We start from the raw sequence: 23531 nt of genomic DNA on the forward strand, positions 1-23531 counted from the left end.
GAACAATTATACAGAATCAATCTCAGACTTGACAACAACAAAGTAAATCCTAAATTGAAAAGAAGTAGAGGTTTTACAATACACATTCTTGATAATTTATTCTTTCAGAAAATATGTTTGACCTATTGTGTTTCTTACATATGAGTTTATAGCAGTATTTTTTAAAAAATTATACATTAAAGTTGATTTTTTTGGTATACAGTTTGATTTTTAACATATGTATTAAAACAAATGTTTATGGTCATATAATTGCCACCACCACAGTCAGCATACCAAATAGTTCCATCATCCCTAAAACTACCTGGTGCTATCCCTTTCTGTTCTATTCTAGTCTGGTCCTCCTGCCTCTAACCTCAGCAGCCACTTACCTGGTCTCTAGTTTTATCTTTTTTGAGAATGTCATATAAGTGGAATCATATGGTATGTTACCTTTTTTTTTTTTTAATTATACTTTAAGTTTTAGGGTACATGTGCACCTCTGAAACTGCTTTCACTTAGCTTAATGCCTTTGAGCTTCATCCAAGTTCCTGTGAATTGTTTGTTCCTTTTTATTGCTGAGCTATATTCCATTGTGTGGATGTACCACAGTTTTAGTTGGTTTATCTGTTCATCAATTGTAAGACATTTGTGTTGTTTCCAGTTTTTAGTGATTATGAATAGTCCTGTTGTAAACATTCAGGTATAGGATTTTGTATGAATACTAGTTTTTATTTCTTTAGAATACATACCCAGTAATGGAATTGGTGGGTCATATGATAAATGCATATTTAACTTTGGAAAACAGTTTGGCCATATTTTTATAAAGTGGTTGTATCGTTTTTACATTCCCACTAGCTTCATATGAGAATTCTTATCCTTCTATACCCCTCACCTATTATATATCTACGAGCAGCCTTCTTTAAATTTTAACTATATTTTCAAATGAGTAAGTAGGTATGTGTTCAGATCTCATTGTGGTTTAATTTGAATTTCGCTAATGACTAATGAGGTTGAGTATCTTTTTAACATCTATACACACATTTATATAGACTGTATATATGTATTTTTTTGCAGTGTCTGTTCAAGTCTTTCATTAATTTTTAAGTGGGTTTTTTTGCTTTTTGTTGGACTTTGAGAGTTTTTAAAATATATTCTGCATTTAAGTCTCTTATTAGATGATATATACTTTGAAAATGTTTTCCTCCCAGTCTCTGGCTTGTTTTTTCATTCGTGTAAAAGTATATTTCTAACAGCATATGTTTTTTATTTTGATGAAATCTAACTTCTTAATTTTTCCATTTATGGATGATGATTTCAGTGTTGTATCTTTTGCCTGATAGAAGGTTGCAGTGATTTTCCCCTATATTTTCTTCCAGAAGTTTTATAGTTTATAAAGTGTTACATTAAGTATAATTTTTTGAATTAATTTTTGAATACAGTGTGAGGTATGAAGTTCTTTTTTTTCCTTTTGCATATGGATATCCAGTTGTTCTAACACTATTAGTTGAAAAGACTGTCCTTTCTACGCTGAATAGCTTTTGCACTTTTGAAAAATTATCAGTTGATATGAAACATATGAAGAACAACACATAATAAACCAACAAAACGAAGTGGGGTTTATCCCACAAAGGAAAAGTTGGTTTAACATTAAAAAAAAAAAATCAATGCATACTTCACTACTTTAAACTAAAAAAGAAATATCATGTAATCATCTCAATGGATGCAGAAAATGCATTTGAAAAAAATCCAACATGTATTCTTGATAACATCTTTCAGTAAACTCTGAATAGAAACCTGATAAAGGATATCTATAAAAATCATACAACTAACATCATACTTAATGATAAAATAAAGAATGTTTTCCCCTTAATATGAGGAACAAAATAAGAATATAAGCTCTCACCACTTCTGTTGTACTAGAAATTTTTAGCCAGGGCAGTAAGACAAGAAATGCATCCAGATTGGAAAAGAAGAATGTAAAAATCCACAGGAATACAAAATCCATATTTAAAGTATCCATTGTATTTCTATTTATTGGTAATGAATAAAAGGAAGATGAAAAATTTAAATACAATTTTAAATAAAAATCTACAGAATACCCAGGGCTAAATTTACCGAAATTTGTCAAAGACCTGTAATACTGAAAATTACAAAATACTTTCAGATTAATTTTTAAAGACCTAAATGAATGGAAAGATATAACTTTTTCAGCAGCCATAAGATTTAATATTGCTAAGAGGTCAGTTCTCCCCAAAGTGATCTATAGATTCAACATAATCCCTATCAAAATCCCAGCAGGCTTTTATTTTTAAATCAACAAGCTGATTCTAAAATTCACTAGGAAATGCAAAGGAAGTAGACTAGCCGAAACAACTTGAAAAAAAACCAAAGCTTTATCACCATTGAGTATAACGTTAGCCATGGGTTTTTCATATATGGTGTATATCATGTTGAGGAAATTCCCTTCTATTCCTAGTTTGTTGAGTGTTTTATCATGAAAGGGAATTGAATTTTGTCAAATGCATTTTCTGCATCAGGATGATCATCATGTGTTTAAAAACCTTCATTCTCTTAATGCGATATATTACTTTGATTCATTTTTCTTAAAGTTCAACTGTTCTTGCATTCTGGGAATAAACTTGATTGATTACTGATTCAGTCTTCTTACTAGTTATGGGTCTATTCAAGTTTTCTATTCATGAGTAAATTTTGGCAGATTGTGTATTTGTTAGAATTTGCCCATTTAATTATGTTATCCAATTCGTTGACATACGGTTGTTCATAGTATTCTCTTATGATCCTTTTTTTTTCCTGTAAAATTGGTAGTAATGACCCTATTTTCATATCTGAGTTTTGTAATTTGAATCTTTTCTCTCACTCTCTTTTTTTTTTAAAGTTAATCTAGTTTAAAAGTTTGTCTATTTTGTTAATCTTTAAGAAAAAACAACTTTGGTTATCAGTTTTCCTTATTGTGTTTTATTCTCTAATTATCTTTGCTCATATTATTTATTACTTCTGCCCTGCTAGCTTTGCACAGAGTTTACTCTTCTCTTTTAGTTCCTTAAGGTATAAAGTTAGGTTATTGATTTGAAGTTTTATTTCCTTTATAATATATTCATTTACAGCTATAAATTTCTGTGCCGGGCATGGTGGCTCATGCCTGTAATCCCAGCACTTTGGGAGTCCGAGGCAGACAGATTACCTGAGGTCAGGAGGTCGAGATCTGCCTGGCCAACATGGTGAAACCCCGTCTCTACTAAAAATACAAAAATTAGCCAGGCATAGTGGCAGGCAACTGTAATCCCAGCTACTAGGGAGGCTGGGATGGGTAAACCACTTGAACCCAGGAGGCAGAAGGTGCAGTGAGCTGGTATCGTGCCACTGCACTCCAGCCTGGGTGACAGAGCAAGACTCCATCTCAGAAAAAAAAAAAAAAAAAAAAAGAAAATTTTTTTTCTCTTAACATTTAAAATATTTCACGGCATTCCCTAAATTTTAATATATTGTATTTTTATTTGTCTCAAGGCATTCTCTAATTTTTTTCTGTGATTTTATTGGTTGTTTAAAAGGGTATTGTTTCATTTTCACATATTTGTGAATTTGCCAGTATTCCTTCTGTTATTAATTTCTAGGTTTATTCCATTGTAATCAGAAAAATGGTTTGCATGATTTCAGTTTTTTAATATGTATTAAGACTTGTTTTGTAGCCAACATATGGCCTATCCTGGAGAATGTTTCATGTATACTTGAAAAAAATTTGTTGTTATATGGAGTATTCTGTTGGCTCTAATTGGCCTTCAAACCCTTTGTTTTCTGTTGATAATATATCTCAGTACAGTATTCATAATTGGAAGTGGTGTATTAAAATCTCCGACTGTTTATCATATGAAAAAGACACTTGCACATGCATGTTTATAGCAGCACAATTCACAATTGCAAAAATATGGAACCAGCCCAAATGCCCATCAATCAACGAGTAGATAAAATGTGGCATATGTATACCATGGAATACCACTCAGCCATAAAAAGGAACAAAATAATGACATTTGCAGCAAACTGGCTGGAACTAGAGATCATTATTCTAAGTGAAGTAACTCAGGAATGGAAAACCAAACATTGTGTGTCCTCATTTATAAGTGATAGCTAAGCTATGAAGACACAAAGGCATAAGAATGATACAGTGGAACTTGGGGATTCAGGGGGAAGGGTGGAAGAGGGATGAGGGATAAAAAAACTACACATTGGGTACAGGGCACACCGCCCGGGTGATGGGTGCACCAAAATCTCGGAAATTACCCTAAGGAACTTATCCATGTAACCACATACCACCTGTTCCTAAAAACCTATTGAAATAAAAAAAAATAGGATAAAGTATATGGGAGGATTTAAAAAAAAAACAAAAAACAAGAGGGTGATGTGCTCTGGTTCTGCGGGGAGAGGAAGGGGAGACGCATGGAAGCTCCATGTTTGGGATCCTCCCAGACCTCATTCTTATGTGTTTCTCTTTTTGGTTGGTCCTGATATTGTATCCTTTGTAATGAAACTGTGATTGCAAAAATCTAAATAAAATGTAATTTGTAAAAAAAAAAAAAAAAAAAAAAGACGTTTTGGAATTCAGTCAGGCAATAAAAATAATCAGTATTTTCAGTGGAAGCCTTGTGTTTAGGAAAGTAAATAAATAAATAAATAAATAGAATCTCCAACTGTTGTAACACTATTATTCCATTTAATTCTATCAAGTGTTTGCTTCATATATATATTGGACTTCTGTTCTATGGTGTATATGTTTATAATTGTTGTATCTTCTTGAGAATTGGCCTTTTTATCAAAATATTTTGTCTTTAGTCTCCTAACAGTTTTTGACTTAAAGTCTATTTTGTCTGATTTTAGTATAATTACCTTTGTTATCTTTTGGTTACTATTTGTATGGAATATCTTTTCCTGTCCTTTCACTCTCAACCTATATTTGTTTCTAGACCAAAAGTGAATCTCCGATAGAAAGCATGTAGTTGAATTTTTAAAAAGTATTCTGCCAATCTTTTGATAGGAGAGTTTATTCTATTTGCATTTAATATACCAATAAGGAAGGACTTCTGCCATTTTGCTATTTATTTCCTTGAAGAGTTTTTGTTCCTGAATTCTTACCATTACTGCCTTCTTATATGTTTAGGGATTTTTCATAATAATATGCTTCGACTCTATTCACGTTTCCTTTTTTATCTATATTCTATATATATTTTCTTTGTGATCTATTTCAGTAAATTCTGGTAGCTTTTAATCTTTCAAGGATATTGTCCATTTTTATCTGAATTATCAAATTTATTGGCATAAACTTGTTCATAACATTCTGTCATTCCTTTAACCTCTGTACAATCTATAAATGGTGTGATTTTTTTCATCCTTTATAATGATATTTTTTGTCTTCTTTTTCCTGATCAATTTGACTGGAAGTTTATCAGTTTTATTGGTTTTCTTATAGAACCAACTTTTGGATTCATTAATTTTTGTTGTTGTTTTTCTGATTTTAATTTCTGGTTTGAACTTTATTTTCTTTCTTCTACTTCTTTGGATTTAATTTGCTGCTTTTTCTATTGTCTTAGTTTAGAAGCCTAGGTCATTGATTTTAGATCACTTTTCTAATATGGGTGTTTAGTGTTATAAATGTTCCTATAAGTATTGCTTTAGTGGCATCATACAAATTTTGATGTTGTTTTTCTTTTTGTTTAAAATATTTAATTTAAAATACTTAGAATAATTTCATTATGATGCCTCTGAGTTTTTCTTCTTTTTTTTTTTTTTTTTTGCTAGGGGCTTTTTGAGCTTTTTGATCTGTGGATTTATATTTTTCATCAAATTTGAAATTTTTCAGCCATTATTTCTTCAGATATATTTTCCCCCCTTCTCTCTTCTTTTTCATCAACTCCATTGTTTGCATATTAGGCTGCTTGAAGTTGTCCCACAGATGATTGATGGTCTCTCATTTTCTTTGAACCTTTTCTTTCTACTTCCTTTTGGGTAGTTTCTGTTGCTGTGTCATCACATTCACTGATGTTTTCTTCTGCAGCGTCTAATTTGTTGTCAATCCCATCCAGTGTATTTTTCATCTTAGACATTGCCATTTTTACCTTCTTTTTTTTTTTGAGACAGGGTCTTCTCTGTTACCCAGGCTGGACTGCAGTAGCACAACCATGGCACATTTCAGCCTCGACCTCTCAGGCTCAAGCCATCCTCGTACCTCAGCCTCCCGAGAAGCTGGGACTACAGGCACAAGCCACCATGCCTGGCTAATTTTAAAAGTTTATTTTTGGCTGGGTGCGGTGGCTCACGCCTGTAATCGCAGCACTTTGGGAGGCTGAGGTGGGCGGATCACGAGGTCAGGAGATTGAGACCATCCTGGCTAACACGGTGAAACCTCGTCTCTACTAAAAATACAAAAAATTAGCCGGGCGTGGTGGCAGGTGCCTGTAGTCCCAGCAGCTCGGGAGGCTGAGGCAGCAGAATGGCATGAACCCGGGAGACAGAGCTTGCAGTGAGCCAGGATCGCTGCCACTGCACTCCAGCCTGGGCAACAGAGCAAGACTCCGTCTCAAAAAAAAAAAAAATTTATTTTTGTCAAGACGAAGTCTCGCTGTTTTGCCAGGGGGGGTCTTAACCTCCTGGCCTCAAGCGATCCTCCCCCCTTAGCCTCTCAAAGTGTTGGAATTACAGGCGTGAGCCACTGTGCCCAGCCCATTTTCATCTTTAGAAAGTTCTGTTTGATCCTTTTTTATGTCACTCATGTCTACTTTTTGAACATGTGGTGTACAGTTTTAACATCTGTGTCAGTTCTGAGTCAGTTTCTATTGATTGATTTTTCTCCTCTTCGACAAGATGTATGCTTCTGCTTCCATTAATATCTTCTGGTCTCCCATTCACATATATCTACTGTTGAGTTCATATTTTCTTTGGCCTTTTTCATGAAGGTTATTTTAGTTAAAACTAGATAATATAATTAATGGAGCCTTTGAAATAAGCAGTAAGTGCAATATGAAAATTTACCAGTGTGCCTAAAAAAAGATTCTTGCAAAGAAACCGAATTAAAGATCATATTAAAAATGCAAACACAAATGAACAAGGAAAAGCTGAGATGACAGTTCTTCTGTTTCTGTTGTGAGCTCCATGTTATCCACATGAAGAGATTGAAGACACAGTTTAATCAAATTGGGTAAGAAACTGGCAAAATCAAATCTCTCAAAAAGACTCCCACTGCTGCTACCAATTAAGACAAATTATCAGCCACTTACAAAAGAGAAGCATGATGAAGAAGCAGTTTTAGCATTTGAGATCTGAAGAGCTCAATTGCTGCATGTGAGATTCGCCAGAGGAACCTAGGGAAGATGACTGGGGACTTTAGGGGTCTGGATTTAGATTAGGTGCCCCTTCAGGCTACCTGTGTCTGTTGGCTTTGATGGCAGGATGACAGTGGGCAGTGTCTCCTGTGGATGGTATTGGTAAGTTTCAGATATAATATGTCAAAAGCATAACTTAGAGACATTGTTAGTTATCCACATGCAAATTATTCTTATGTCAGAGACAGTCATCAGACTGTTGACAACAAACATGCAAAAACAGGAAATAATAAAAGAGAAAGCGGAGATGGCGTATGGGAAGAAAACACATACATTCTGGAAGCAGCGGGTTTCTTTTCTTGGGTAAACAAATTAGCTGATAGTTAGGAAAGATGCTTGTCTGCTCTTGAACATGTATCTGGGATTATTAAGAAAAAAAAATTAGTTCTTTATATACTCCCTGAAAAACCTTGAGAATTTAACTGTAGAGTGTGCATGACAGAGGCTATCTCTGTGTAATGTCTGCCAGTGGCTGTCATTTAGTACCTGCACCAAGTCAGAACCATTTTCCTCCTCTGAATTTTCTCAGGGTTTGTGCTTTGCTTTTTTTTTTTTTTTTTAAAGCAATAGGAAGAAAATGTAGATAATTTCACGTTGTTTATGTAGATGGTTCCACTTTTAAAATGGCACAGTAACTTCTTTATTTAGACCTGGTAAATACAAGATTATTTAGCATGTGGGATTTTTTGTTTGTTTGGCTGTGAAGAAATTTTATATTTAGGTTTTTCTTGGGCTATGTAATCAGCACTGTCCTTTTACTAATGGTTGCCCATCATTCTAGGCTTTATCAACTCCTTTATCACACCAGCTCAAAACACCAAACTTAAAAATACATATATTTGGTATACAGAAAGACCTGGCATAATGCACATTTTGAATGTGCATTTTTATTACCGAATTTGTATATGCAATGGATCACCACAAGTCTTCCAAGAATTAGGAATATATTTCCATATTGGTGACAGGTGTTCTGTTAAGCATTTAGTATGTGAAGGTGCTGTTCATCTTAGTTGGGGCTGTTCTGAATTAATTGTGACAAGCTAATAAGATCTTTTGAAAGTTTCTTTCCAAGCTTCTTGAGCTAATGTTTTCCCTCTGGCCAGTGGGGTAGACTGAACTCTTTAAAGACATGTGGGCAGTTGCTGTTCATTTAAGCCAGATGGCATGTGTCAACTCCTTTTCCTGGAAAGGGAGAGGTTTCTTTTTTGGCTGCTATAATAAAGCCTTGTGTGACTTCTTATGAAACTCTTTCCTTTACATAAATTAGTACTTATAGAAGCTTTTCATAGAACTTTGGGCACTCCTCTTTCACTTATGAAGATTCTTAGATGGTTGTATATAAATGTTTTCATGTATAAATTGTTTTATTGAAATTGTGCTGTAGCAAGTTATTGATTGGGTTATTACATAAAAATAGTATTTTTTTAGGATAAAAACAAAATAAAGAGATTATATGACAAGGAGTGAGTGGCCCTTTAATATTTTTACCGGTTCCCCAAGCTGCTTATAGTCAAGATCTGAGTTAGTGGTTGGCTGGCAGTGGACAGCACTCTTAACAGTAGCATGTGGATGCTTAGGGAGCCCTTGGAAGCTACCATGATCAACAGTCAGCCGTGAATAGTCTTCTTTATGTGAGCGTTGTAATTGTAGCTCTTGACTTTTAGCACGCATAGTGAGTTATCACCTTAAATTGAATTTTGTTTTTCCTTTTTGGAAGAATGGAAGGTAGGTGAGTGAGTGAATTCTACAAGCATTTGATTTTTATTTATCCTGATTAAATTCTAAGATCCTGGATTTTAATGACACTTTTTATCTCCACATCCAGAATTCTAAGAATTTGGGGTGTGAATTGGGCATTTGATAATAGTGACTTTTCTGTTTTCTGGTTTTCTTGGTAATGGATTTTAAAAGTCTGTTTTACTGGGAGACTTATCAAAATTTTCATTTCTTTAAGGTGTTGACTTTAAGGTGAAAACAATTTCAGTGGATGGAAATAAGGCTAAACTTGCAATATGGGTAAGAGTTTTTAAAATGTATTTTTAAAATATTAAACTTTACTTTTTAAGGATGCAGAAATTGATTTGTGTAGTGTTCTAGAGGTGGTGAATGAACAATTTGTATTAAATAACTTTTGGGAGATTTGATTGATTAGAGGATAAACAGTAATATCTTATAATTGGGTAATTAGGCAGCTATGTTTTGTTTAAATTTTTACAATGCATAATTCTTTATGAATATTTCAAAACAGAACAGAATATTTAAAAATCATCTCATCTGCCAAAGAGAATCATAATTGGATATGTTTCTTTGAAGTTTTAAAGAGACCATCTAGACTGAACTAACACTAAAGACAATTTTTAAGGGGAGGAGGAATGACGTGATATTTAGAAAAAAATTTTATTTTTCTTGTTTGTTAGTATAGATATTTATAAAATTTGAGGTTTCAAACTTTGGGCTTAGTTTTAATGCCTCGTTTTTCCTTACTGGCTTCTTTTCATTTTCCTGTCAATCCAACCATTCTGATCCCCATTGCTGTACTAGCTAGACCTCCTCATGCTAGTGTCAAATAAGGTAGCATTAACTGTCAAAAATATCCAAGATGCTTAGTGTCTATGTTTGTCTCTCTGTGTGTCTCCCTTTCAGCAGTCTATTTACCCACCTACATACCGATCTATCTATATCTGTCTATCTAAATATGATCGGTTATATATATACTTATATTAATTCTAAATATATGCTGTTTTATATATCTAATTTTCACATAGACTGTGATAATTATACATATATGTTTGTAACATAAGAAATCATATTAGAACTGATCAGTTATCAAATTGAGACATATTTCCACATGGTGGTTAAATGGTACATGCTGTTTGTACATCAGTCACAGATTGAAAACAGCAAGTGTTCATGCATTGTATGATGTCATATTTCTTGGCATTCTCTGAATGGCACACTGTTTCTAATACACATTTATCCCCAAATAACAAATAACTGTGTGTGTTTAATGTTTTTATGTCAGTTTTTCCTAACATACAGTACTTTAAATTTGTTAACCTGTTTGCTCGTTTCCCCCAAATATGTTTAATATCAATCAGAACAGTAATGTCTAACAGAAAACAATTTGGAAAATGTTGGACTAGACTGTGGTAAAATGTGTTGAACGATATAAGAATGCTGGCTTTTTCCATACTAAAGTGGGGGCCTGATTTCCATATGCTTTTCATGGTTAATTTATTATCCCTTTCCGGCCTTGCTGCTGCTTTGTGAAATACATAGATTAGAGTAGTATCTGAGACTTGCTGGTTGCAGTGAGATTTTTCTCTCATAGTTTGGTTTTGTTTTAAATTTATTTTCTAGTTCTTGCCTAATAAAAAGGCTGGCAGGTATTATTGAAGAGACATTTTTACCATAGGCCTATAAACATTTTTTAAAGAAGAGAGGTTTTCCCCCTGGCTGTAAGAATTAATACAGAGTCATTCTAGAAGGGATAATTGAGACAATAAGACAGTAGCAGAGAAGAACATCCATAGAAGTATACCACTGAATATATTTTAGTGAGCATTCTTTAAAATATCTAGGGATATGTATACATACCACTATACATATGAGTATGTGAGTTTTCCAAAACAAAGGGATTATATCTTACATTTTTAAACCTGTTTGTCCTCCTTTCCTACCACCTCTCCCCCACTCATAGTATGTGCTGTGTCCATTTAGATGGCCAGCTAGTATTCCATTTCATAGCTGTACTTTAATTTAATCAGCCTTCAGTGAGAGATACTTACATTTTTGCCAGCTTTTCACAAAGATTAGAGCTCTTTGAGCACCCTGATTTATACGTCTGTGTGTACTTGTCCAGTTACTTTAGAATGTGTAGCTGGAAGTAGAAATGAATATGAAGTCTTAACATTAATGTACACAAAAGCCTTTTTTTTTTCAGTTTATACTCCCACCAATTGTATTCATATTCATTCTGCCACATCCTTATCTGTACTGTTATCATTCTTTCTGTTTTTGCCTCTGAGTGTTGCTGTTTTACTTATATTTGCATTTCTTTTGATAAGAGATTTTTGCCTGTTTATTGATCATTTTAAAAAATGTTTTCTTTTTACATATTTTACCCATTTTATATGTTAGCATTCATCTTTTTCTTCATTAAAGTCTTTGTATTATAAAATTATTAGCTCTTTGTCATGTGGTACAATTTTCTAAGCTATCATTTGCCTTTAAAATCGTGTATCAGTTGAATATATGTTTGTGTTCTTGTGTGTGTGTAATACTAACTGCCATATGCTACAGATTTTTTTTCCAGTTTGTCATTTACCTTCCAATATTGTTAAGGATGAATATGGGGATGGGGAGGTGAAGAGGAGGTAAAGGGTGTTCTTGTCATTCCAAGATTTTAATATTTATATGGTTGGATGAGCTGTTTTCATCATGGCATTTGGGTGTAACGTATTTAGGAAGGCCTTTCCTCTGTATTAGAAATATATGAATCCATAGTTGCCTAATTCTTCTATATTTTTATTTATAAAATGAGTTTCTCTCCTACTTGGAAGCTTCTTCTAGGATGAAATAGATTAAGCATAGCCCTGCCCCTCCTACCTCCTGAAAGTGCATACTCATCGTGACCTTGTTTTCTTCTACTGCCTTTTTCTGTGTCCTTGCTTCACTTTTACTCCCTACATCTATTATTAAGCCTTTCTAGATCTTTCCTAGCCCTGAATTTATCTATATATCTTTCAGTAATTTCTTCTCTCCTTCCCCCTTCAGAAAATAAAACTACAGGATAGAGACAAAAAGCTGTGCTTCATTTATCTTACAAAGATGTTATTATACCTACCACATATTCCTGTTTTGAAAACAAACACAAGCAACAATCTAACTTCTATTTAAGCATATACACTTTATAGTTACGATAAATCCTGATGCAATGCTATTGCACGTGGTTCCCTCCACCCCCTAAATTATAACACCTATTTAAACATTTTTATAAGTGAATCCAAAAATGGCAAGGCTCTAAACATCTGGCATAATTATTAATAAATATTCACAAGCAACGTTTCAAAGTCAAGTGTAATATTTCAACATTAAAACTTTCTTGCTATGGTTTTTACTTTTAAAACATCAGGATTTATGGATATTTTAACTGGAATTGCAGTTCTGATTTTTATGTTGTGTTTCATTAAGGCAGTTTTGGAAGTTGATCTGAATGAAGACCAGAGAGAACAAAGTTCATGTTCACTTGTTTTTCTGCCAGCTCTGGAACTTATGGATACAGTTTCCTTATGCAAATAGAATAAACTTTCTTCCTGTTATCACAAAGTCTTGGGGCTAAAATATTTCTTACTTGGTCCTTGCCCCAAACTATTTGTTATGAATATAGAACAGTGTTCCATGTATGGAAAAATAGCTGCTTCTTAAATTTCCAAATTCACTAATTCACTGTATAGAAAAATAGCTGCTTCTTAAATTTCCAAATTCACTAATTCAGTAATTCGCTGTTCCAAATCCAAGGCTTGTCTTTTCAATAATGGCTTTTCCTTCTTTTTTTTTTTTTTCTTTCTCTCTAAAAAAGATAATCTGTACTACTAAAAGTTAAATGCTTAACATGGTGCAGTTCTCAAAGTTATAATGTATCTGGATACTGAATAATTTGAATATTACTAATTTGTCATTTTTTGCATGTAAGCAAATAGCTAGGATACGTTCTCATAATGATTTGTCATTTTAAAATATACATTTTTTATTGAGTTTTTGTGAATCAAATTATCTGAAATAGGTACTAGTACAAGGCTATGAAGAGCATTTCTAGTTTCTTATTATATATATTACCAATTGCTTCCTAAAAGTGGTGACACTTTTACTGATATACATAGTAATCATTTTACTATGATATGCATAGTAGTTATATCTTTTGGCTTCTAGTTGATTACTTTTTTTCCCTGCAAATTTGGGTTTTGATTACTTGAGCATAGTGATCAAAAAAGATCACTGGGCATCCATATACCGTTTCATTAATGATTAATGGACTACAATATTGACTTGTCTCATGTTATCAAAGTTATAATCTGCTTTAGATAGCAAGTTCACTTTGCTTTAAACAGCTTTTAATTTATATCATTGTTCTTTAAAAGGTGAGTAAATATGCAAATTGAATAATTTTAAAATCCAAGGCAGGTTTTGTAAGAAACTTAGAGGCAGAGAGAATTTTTGTAAAGAGAAAAGTCATTTATTTTATAAATTTATCTGTTTAGAACATTTACTTTAAATCTGTTACTTCTTCACTTAAGCATGGCAGGGTGGGGATTAGTTTCTGTGGTGGTAAGGATCTGAAAGGAAAGGCTTTCAAATTTATGTAAGTATATCTGTGGAAGAGTGGTGAATGTTCAAAGTGGTTTACATTGAAACGTTAATTTCCTCTTAAGTTGCTCTTCTGGGGTTATAAATGACTGCAGATCCTCCCTACTGTCTTGCTGAAGCCCCTCACGGCCCTGGTTTGAATTCTTCTCCAATCTTATAAACCTCTTACAGGTTATTCTAACATTTTTATATCTAGAGGAGCTTCTGCTTGTCCCATAGCAAACCCTCATTTACAGCAGTGGGACTGGTAGCTAAGTTGAGGTTTGATACATGTTTTTACTTTTACTTTTCTTTAGGTTACTTTGCATCGGCAGACTGCAAATTTTTTCTTAAAGAGCCAGATAGGAAATAGTCCAGTCCTGAAGTGGGCCATGTGGCAATACGTAAGCAAATAGGCCTGCTGTGTTTCAATAAAACTTTATTTAATAAAACAGGTGGTGGGCTGAGCTGCTTTGTATAATCTTAGGTACCTTGAATCCATAGTCCAAGGATGGTAGAAAGACAACAGAGAGAAGGAACTGGGCCCAGAAGTAAAGCCTTGTTAAATAGGTTCATTCTTTTTTTTTTTTTTCCTCAACAAATTCTGAGCAACTGTCTTTTTTCAAGAATTGGTCTCAGCACAGTGGTTAAACTGGTGATTAAACAGATGAGTCCCTGCTTTATGAAATTTACATTTTCTACCTAGTGTACATTGTTCACTAACCCTGAGTCAGAAACAACATGTAATAAAGAATGGCTTGGTTATATGCATTTTCTCAAAAGGAGTTATATAGAAAACACTTAAAAGAGCCCAACCTAAAAATCTGTTACCTAAAGTAAGACATCCCCATAATTTTCTTCAAATCAGTGGTTCTCAGCCTTGATTCTACATTAAAAGCACCTGGTAAGATTTAAAAAAAAAAATTCCTGTCATTACCTTAGACCAATTAAGCAGAAATTTTTTGGAGGTTAGACTCAAGATTCCCAGAAAATTTCATTGTGCAGCTGGAGTTTAGAACCATGGGTTTCATTTCATGTATGATAAAAATCTTAAATTCAAAACAGCAGAAAACCTTTACATCGTTTCATTTTTCTAGAGATCAGTATTTATAAATAATTTTATTTTGTAACACTTGTCAGTAAGTGAACACATCTTATTTAAGTTCCAGTTTTTTAGTGAGCTCATGCATTAATACTATTTTTAGTAATGCTGTTTGACTTTCTACTCTTAAACTAGTATATTGAAGGTCTATTTATACTTTGTTTAATAATAATGATCATTTTCAGGATACTGCTGGTCAAGAGAGGTTTAGAACATTAACTCCCAGCTATTATAGAGGTGCACAGGGTGTTATATTAGGTAAGTGTTTACTTTAATGTACTATTTAAAAATATTTATTGGAGTTTCTGATTGGTCTAGTCTGTGAAAGTTAATGTTTTTGTTTTACTTCTCGTTAGAGCTACCTTTATGTAACTTGTAGTTGTATTAACTTCATGTAATATTAATATTAAAACTTTTGATTTTAGTCTTGTCTAGCACTTAAAAAATAAAGACAAGGCTAATTTATTTGGTTTGAAAACACATGTCAATAACATAATTGAGGATTAATCAGCATATGTTGGACTGTCTTGGAGTATTACAGAAACTGGGCTTCAGTTATCAGCATATTAATATTTGCTGCAGTTTATAAAGGATGAAAAGTATTTGTTGATTAGTAGAATCTGCTTTATTAGTCCTAAAAATATCACAAAGCACTTAACACTATTGATTTATAATCAAACAAAATTTAGAAACCAGATGTGGATTCTCAGTGTAATTTGTTGAAAAGTGCTTGTTCTTGATATTCCTGGGAAACTGTTTAAAATGAATATTGATCAATTGTATTAATAAGTAGAATTCTCCTTTTTTAAATATTATGGCTTGGTAGTGACAGCCTTTTGGTTCAGCATCTCTTGAGTTTATAAAACACTTTAATAAGCTTTTTGTTATAATGCAGAATGACATAAGATGAAAGTGATAACAGGAAGACCACCAGGAACCCATCTACTAACTGTACTACAATTTTTTTCAAAGCTGTAAATATTGGTTCTTGTAATAAACAAATTAATGGGGTCATAGATGTTTACATTCATGTATTTTTTTTTTTATATTTTGCCACAGATTCGAATCTAAACACTCTGGTTTTTGGATAGACCTCATTCATCATTATGAATGGGAATAGCTGTTGTTTTGCTTTAATGGGTATTAAATGTGTTTTCACTTATTACACAGGATATAATTTCATTTCTGTGACAGTATATGTTAATAGGATTGAAATGTGTATACTTTAAAAACACTTGTTTCTTCCATTTGGATCAGTAGACACTCAATATTAATCGTTGAAGACAATAAAAAACAGACTTGTCTATATTGCTTAGTAATGCTAACTCCTGGCTACATATCAGAAATACACCATTGCTTCTTTCTTTAATGCTTATTTAACAAATGACTCCTTTTATTTCAGTTTATGATGTTACAAGAAGAGATACATTTGTTAAACTGGATAATTGGTTAAATGAATTGGAAACATACTGTACAAGAAATGACATAGTAAACATGCTAGTTGGAAATAAAATCGATAAGGTAAGAAGGCAGACACTTGGCATTTTGGTTCTATATTTTGGTAGCCCTTTTTAATCATTGCATTTATATTTTAGGAAAATCGTGAAGTCGATAGAAATGAAGGCCTGAAATTTGCACGAAAGCATTCCATGCTATTTATAGGTAGGTGTGTGAATGAATATCTGTCCTTTCATTATTAATGAGGAATTTTTGAATGGAGTTTTTGCTAAGTTTATTTCTTTATGAACCATAAAATGTATTTAGAGTATTGTTCCTAGTTGCCTTGTGTTACAGAATCTAACTATATAACAAGGTTCTTTATTCTTCTTCCTGTAAAATGTATGATCATATTATGTGAAATCATATTAAAAAACAGTCAAATCATTCCTCACAGGATATAATGGCATTCAGTAAAGTTTGGCACCCAGTGCTAAAGTTATGCCTTGCTGGTCCATATGCTGATACCATCAGCACCACCTGGGAGCTTGTTAGCAATGCTTCAGCTCAGGCCCTACCCCAGGTTTTCTGAATTAGAATCTGCATTTTAACAAGCTCTTCATATGGTTTGTAATGCACATTAATTTTTGAGAAACATGGTCCAGTAAGGGTTGCCAAACTACAGCCTGGTCCAAATCTGGCCCCACCATTTGTATTGGTACACAGCCATGTCCATGTGTTTACATGTTGTCTGTGGCTGCTTTTGTGCCATATGGCAGAGTTTAGTAGTTACAACAGAGGCCATATGGCCCACGAAGCCTAAATATTTACTATCTGGCCCTTTACAGAAAGAGTTTGCCAACCCCTCATCTAGAAAATTGGATGAGCTATGTCAGAATCACCTGGGCCCTCTGCCTTATTACAGGTTTGAAAGGCGGTTTATTGAAAGCACTCTAGTTGATTCTGATGTGAAGCCAGCTTTAGGAATTACGGATTTAACCATTCCATGGCGTTAGAAGCTACTAGGAATCTGCAAATGAAGTTGAGAGGACTTCATATATAGATAGAATAGATAGAAGCAGAGTGGAATTAGTGGAAAGTATTGAGATTTTCAGAAAGGAATTGAGTACTTTTACTTGCTGTATGTCCCTCATTTCCATACATTAGTTTACCCAATATTTATTGAACACTCAAGATGTAACAGTGGACAAAACTGACAAACTTTCTGCCCACATGGAGCTTACATTCTAGTAAGGGAGACAGACTTAAATAAGTAAGTAGTGCTATGAAGGAAATAAAACATTATAAGGGGAGAGAGAATGACTGCAGTGGGGACTGATTAGGGAAAGTTCTTAGAGGCTGTCCCATTTGAGCAGAAATCCCTCAGGTGAGGATCTAGAGCAAGCTTGTCCAACTCATGGGCTGCATGTGGCCCAGGATGGCTTTGAATGTGGCCCAACACAAATTTGTAAACTTTCTTAAAACATTATGAGATTTTGTGCTTTTTTTTAAGTTCCAGCTATCATTAGTGTTACTGTATGTTATGTGTGGCCCAAGACTATTCTTCTTCTTCTAATGTGGCCCAGGGAAACCAAAACACTGGACACCCCTAGTCTAGAGGGAGATCATCTCAGACTGAGAGAAGAGCGAATATTTCCTGAGGTGGGAACCAGGCTACTGTGTTAAAGGAACAGGAAGAAAGCGTGTGTACTGGAGCATAGTGTGTGTTAAGCAGAAGGCAGATGGTGAGAGATGCCATTAAAATGGTAAAGAGATGGATTGTATTCCAATTGTGGTGGAAAGCAGGGAAGCAGCAGTGTGACCTGATACTCTAAAAGGATCCTGTTGTGTAGAAAATGGACTAGGGGAAACAGAAGCAAGAGACTAGTTCTTCTCTTGCAGTGGTCCAGATGAAAGAAGAAGCGGTTTGACTGTGTAGCCGTAGAGGGTGGTGGAAAATTAGCAGTTCTGGGAGACACAGTGAAGGTACAGCTGACAGGATTTGTGGGTGGATTGGGTATGGAGGATAAGAAAAAAGAGCAATCTGGCAGGCGCAGTGGCTCACGGCTGTAATCCCAGCACTTTGGGAGGCCGAGGCAGGCAGATTACGAGGTCAGGAGATCGAGACCATGGCTAACACGGTGAAACCCCGTCTCTACTAAAAATGCAAAAAATTCACCAGGCATGGTGGCGGGTGCCTGTAGTCTCAGCTACTTGGGACGCTGAGGCAGGAGAATTGCTTGAACCTGGGAGGTGGAGCTTGCAGTGAGCGAGATCGCGCCACTGCATTCCAGCCTGGGCGACAGAGTGAGACTCTGTCTCAAAAAAAAAAAAAGAGCAATCAGAGATAACTCTGTGTTTTAGGCATGAGCAGTGAGGTAGATTGTGCTGCCAATAATTAGGATGTGAAAGATTGAGATAAGAGCAGGTTTAGGGTAGGGAAGTGAGGAATCAGGAATTTCACTTTGACATAAGAATGAGACATTTTTCCGATAACCGGTGGACATGGTGGTCATTGGCATTTAGGTGGCATTTAAGTTCATGTGATTAGAGTGGTGACTTCAGGAAAGAATGTGGATAGAAAAGGGCTGAAGAAGCCTGGGCAACATAGTGAGACCTCATCTCCAAATAAAATCAGCTGTGTGTGGTGGCATGTGCCTGTGATTCCAGCTGCTCTGGAGGCTGAGGTGGGAGGATCACTTGAGCCTGGGAGGCCAGGGCTGCAGTGGAGCTCCCACTGCACTCCAGCCTAGGTGACAGAGTGAGACCCTGTCTCAAAAACAAAACAAAGAAAATGGCAGAAGATTGAACCCTGGGGGATTCCAGCAATTAGAGGTCAGCAGAAAGAGGAAGTGCCAGCAAATAAGGCTGCACATGACATGCCGGTGGGATCAGAGGATTTTCAGGCATGTTCAGTGTCCTGGAAGTCAAGGGAACAACTTGTTTAAAAGAAGAGGAAGTGATTAGCAGTGTCAAATACCAAAGATGTCAAATAAAATTAGGATATTGGATTTGACAAGATAAAGGGTGTTGGTGGTCTTGGAAAAGAATGATTTCAGTGGAGTGGTGGGAATGAAAGCCTAATTAGAGTAGTTTGAAGAAAGAATGTGAGATAAGAAGGTAGAAACAGCTTATGTGGATAACTCTTTAGAAGAGGTTTCAAAGAGAGTAGAGAAATGGGTGGCTACAAGAAGGGCACGTGGCCTAGAGAGCAAGTTTGTTTTTTAATAGGGTGGAAAATAATTTGGCAGACTTTTAGGCTGATTGGTATGATCCAGTAGAGAGAGCATTTGGTCCTTCAGTGAATGAGAAGGGATGGGACTCCAGGAACAAAAGAAGGCGATGGCTTGGATAGCAGCAGGGACAGTTTATCCATTCTCACAGGAGGGAAAGCAGAGCATGAGGATACATATGCAGGTAGCTTGGTAAATTTATTAGTGGGATGATCAGGCAGTTCTTGCCAGATTGCTTCTGATTTTCTCAGCATAATGCAGCTAGATTATTACCTGCGATAGAGTTTTGAGAGGAAGGAATAAAGTACTCATCTCAGACGGTGAGAAAGATCATCACTAAGGAAACGTAGGGTTGGAAGCAGTGCTGAGTGTCCACCTGAGTTTCATGAGCAAACATTTGCTGTGGGACCAGTTTTCATGGTGGTTTGTCATTTTGTCCAGCTGCTTGGTTGAAGGCACAGAATAATCAGGTTAATTGTTTAACTTGTATGAATTTCCTTATTTTAAAATAGGAATAATATCTGCCTTGGGAGCGAGTTGTAAGAGTTAACTGAAAGCTTAAGGAAAGAACTTTCACTTGCTATTTAAGTAGGGCTTTACAAGTTATAATTCTATCACAGTTTTAAGGTTATAAACCAGTATTTTTTTGGTATAAAATGATATACTAGTATTCTTATGGATAGAATTTAATTAGCTCAATTTTGAGATTTGGAAATTCACTGGTTATTGACCTGTGGGGAAAAATTGCTGATTTGGATCTTAATATATTGTAGGCTGATATTTATGCCCTGATAGTTTCCCAGAAAAACATGAGAATATGGCCAGAAAGGAATATACTATGAATGACCTTTTTCCTTGAATTTCAGAGGCAAGTGCAAAAACCTGTGATGGTGTACAATGTGCCTTTGAAGAACTTGTTGAAAAGATCATTCAGACCCCTGGACTGTGGGAAAGTGAGAACCAGAATAAAGGAGTCAAACTGTCACACAGGGAAGAAGGCCAAGGAGGAGGAGCCTGTGGTGGTTATTGTTCTGTGTTATAAACTCTGGGAAATTCCATCTCTTGCATATTTGATCAGATAGTGACATCTTTCTGTATATAAACTCTTTAACTGCTATTTTAGGGACCTTGCAGTTTGCACATAATTGTTTTATATCATAGCAGTAAATATTTGCAAGAAATCCCACTCATCGACCCCGGGTAAAATGTTATGGTAAGCATGCACAGTTTGCAGTCTACAGTTTTTTTATGTAGCACAAAATAGGTGTACCTTTATAAGTACATTCAATTTTATGATTTACATTTATCATGTAATTTTTTAAAAAATCCATCTATCTAGGATATCTTGATACAAAGTCTGCTTTTGCTATTCTTTTTGCTTAAATACTCCTATCATTTTCTGAATTACTTGGTATTTAGAACTCCTAGAACCACAGGGAAGAATAGAGGTATCATCAAACGTGGCAAATTTTCTTTCAGGAATAATAAAGAGCATGATTCCACAGCTTTTCTAGGATGTTTGAGATTCTTTTTTAGTACTAAGCAAAATTCTCATCACAGAATGTAGCCCAGGCCAATTTATAACTAAATCTCTATTTGTTCGGATGATGCTTCTAAAACAGCATTGATAGGTTAAAGAAGCTTGGTATTTTTAATTTACTTCAATGATTAGCTCAGTTGCTTAACTGGAGTTTTAATCCTGTGATATGTACATTGGATTCATGACTCTGTGCAGCATTTTTAGTTATGTGGTGTTTGGCAGAATGACAATAAGGTTTTCCCCCATTTTGGTTTCAGGAGGACATGAATAGTGTGTTTATTGTAACTCCTCATACACTTTTAAAACCAACATCTTTTTTCATAAATGTTGGTAGTGTTTGTCCAGGTACCTTAATTGTAGCTTGTGTAATGTTGATGAATATCTGTATCTTATGGCTTCCATAATGGCTAGTTGATATTCAAAAACCTATTTCTGTGTTTTGAGGGGTGGGGAAAAAAAACACTAAGTGATAATTTGAAAAAGGCATATTGCTTCCAGATTCTGATGTGTGAGGGAAAATACTGTCACAATGAAAATCTTGACAATTTACTTAACAAGTAACCAATAGTTCATCAAAACCAACTTGTACAGACTAATAAACCTTTTTCACAGTATTCAGTTTTCTCACCTCTTGCTATTGTATATTGTAGATTTTTTTCATTCATGTGTTATTTAATTTACACTGATCTCTGCTATTTTAACCCCCCAAATAAGTTATTTGTCCTTTAAGGTTGGTTACTATAATACCCCTCAGTAAGATTCCAATATTAATTTCTGGGCAGTTTGTTCTCTGTATACAATTGCAAATGATAAGCATTTTTGTGAATGGCCACCTTGGCAATATGTTTGTTAATTTACTTCATGTTGGGTTCTTTCTGAAATGTACATCTTTACATATAAAAACCTCACATTCTATTTGATTTACACTTCCTAGTCTACATTACATGTGGTTGAAGGTTTTATACATTCTATATGCTTTTACTAAATATACAAGATTTACTACTAGAAATTTGGAGAAAGAACACTAACACATGTACTTGTGATTTGTTCATGTTATATTAAAACTTGAGATTTGTGTATTTATGTAGTCTGTATTGACAAGACTGTTGTTTTTTGCTCCTTGAGCTATATAATAATCTGTGTATTGGATTGTTGTCTTGATTTGGTCTAAATTTGAATATATATGAGTTATTTGAATATAACAAAAATGAATTTTGTTTGATAGATTTATATTGTAATCTTTTTCTAGTTCTTGAATAAATATAGCCTGCTTTCCCTAGATGCATTTGTGTAGGAAGTATATACATTTCCCTATTACTCTCATCAGCTGAGGAATATGTACTATTGTGTTACTCTAATTATATTATGTGGCTTTCATTTTATTTGTTGCAAGCTTAGTGTTTTGTAGTGGAGGTTTTGTAAATGAAACAGTTGTAATATCTAAGGTCAGGATCTAGTAACAGGGTTTTGTTAATTCTTTTCAGAATCATTGAAGCAGTCTTAAAGGGTCTTTTGCAGATGGTACAAATTAGAACAATTATAATATAGTATTTTGAGTTCTAGGAGTACTGAGATTGACCCAAACAAATAAAAAACTATTCAATTTCTGAGTAATAGTTAATATTTATTGAAAGCTTCCTTGGTGCCAAATGCCATTCTAAGTGCTGAATTATCTCATTAAACCTCACAGCAACCTTAAGAGATTAGTACTCCTATTATGCCCATTTTAAAGGTGAGGACAACACAATGTAGGTATGTTAGGTAACCCCCAAAGATCACATAGCTACTCAGTCATTGAGCTGGATTCCAGTCATGGCATTTTTACTTCTGAGCCCATGCTGTTCACCATCGCTCCTTTTACAATGGGTAGTTACCAGCTTTTTGTAACATAACCGAGTTAAGGCAGTTCCACTATTTCTTTATCACTCTTTTGTTATATGTAATAGAAATATTTCAGACTTTTTGGTTATAGAGTAAATCCCATGATGTAAACCTGCCTCGTAAGTCATGTGACATAAAAGTTAAGGTAGTGGAGTAATTGGTCTTATTTCTTTCACCTGCTCAGAGTGGACTGAAAATCCTGACTTAGAAAAGGTACCAAGTTAGGGGACTTATGGTACCTTCACTTTTTATGTGAGAATAGAAATTATGGAAACAGTAATTTGCTCAAAACTGAAATCTGGGGTGATGTTTTCATTTCATGTATTTGGTTGCCATCCATAAACTCATACTTGGTGTTGACATTCTAGTTGAGTGTTGTGGAAATAGACTTGATTTTGATTCATCGTAGCTTGCATGGTCAAGAGACGTGATTCTCTACTAAGGGTGGGGCTAGCACCATAGCTCATAAAAGAATCCTTCTTACAACAGTACTTGTTCTGCCTGTGAGTTGGCACAGACTTACCTAATATCCATAGTATCTTTAAGTACAACTTAATACATATTTTTTCTGTGTATTTTTTTCAAATGAACTCCACAATTCTTCAGGTATTATAGATCAGAGATCC

The 23531-nt window shown here is 34.5% G+C and overlaps 1 protein-coding gene across 3 annotated transcripts in view; it reads left to right on the plus strand.

Moving 5' to 3' along the window:
* RAB18 (RAB18, member RAS oncogene family) overlaps positions 1-22303 on the plus strand; it is a 35915-nt gene extending 13612 nt beyond the window's left edge. Inside the window, exons 3-8 of one of the 3 annotated variants that reach the window (XM_054435717.2) lie at positions 9322-9383; positions 14030-14116; positions 15000-15072; positions 16217-16335; positions 16410-16476; positions 20351-22303. In XM_054435717.2, the coding sequence (XP_054291692.1) occupies positions 9322-9383; positions 14030-14116; positions 15000-15072; positions 16217-16335; positions 16410-16476; positions 20351-20526 (584 nt within the window). In that variant the 3' untranslated portion in view covers positions 20527-22303. The remainder of the gene's footprint in view (positions 1-9321; positions 9384-14029; positions 14117-14999; positions 15073-16216; positions 16336-16409; positions 16477-20350) is intronic. The other 2 variants (XM_054435718.2, XM_054435719.2) reach the window with 2 other exon arrangements.
* Positions 22304-23531: the final 1228 nt, after the last annotated feature.

The sequence above is a fragment of the Pongo pygmaeus genome, chromosome 8, assembly GCF_028885625.2.
Source record: "Pongo pygmaeus isolate AG05252 chromosome 8, NHGRI_mPonPyg2-v2.0_pri, whole genome shotgun sequence".
NCBI classification, from domain to species: Eukaryota; Metazoa; Chordata; class Mammalia; order Primates; family Hominidae; genus Pongo; species Pongo pygmaeus.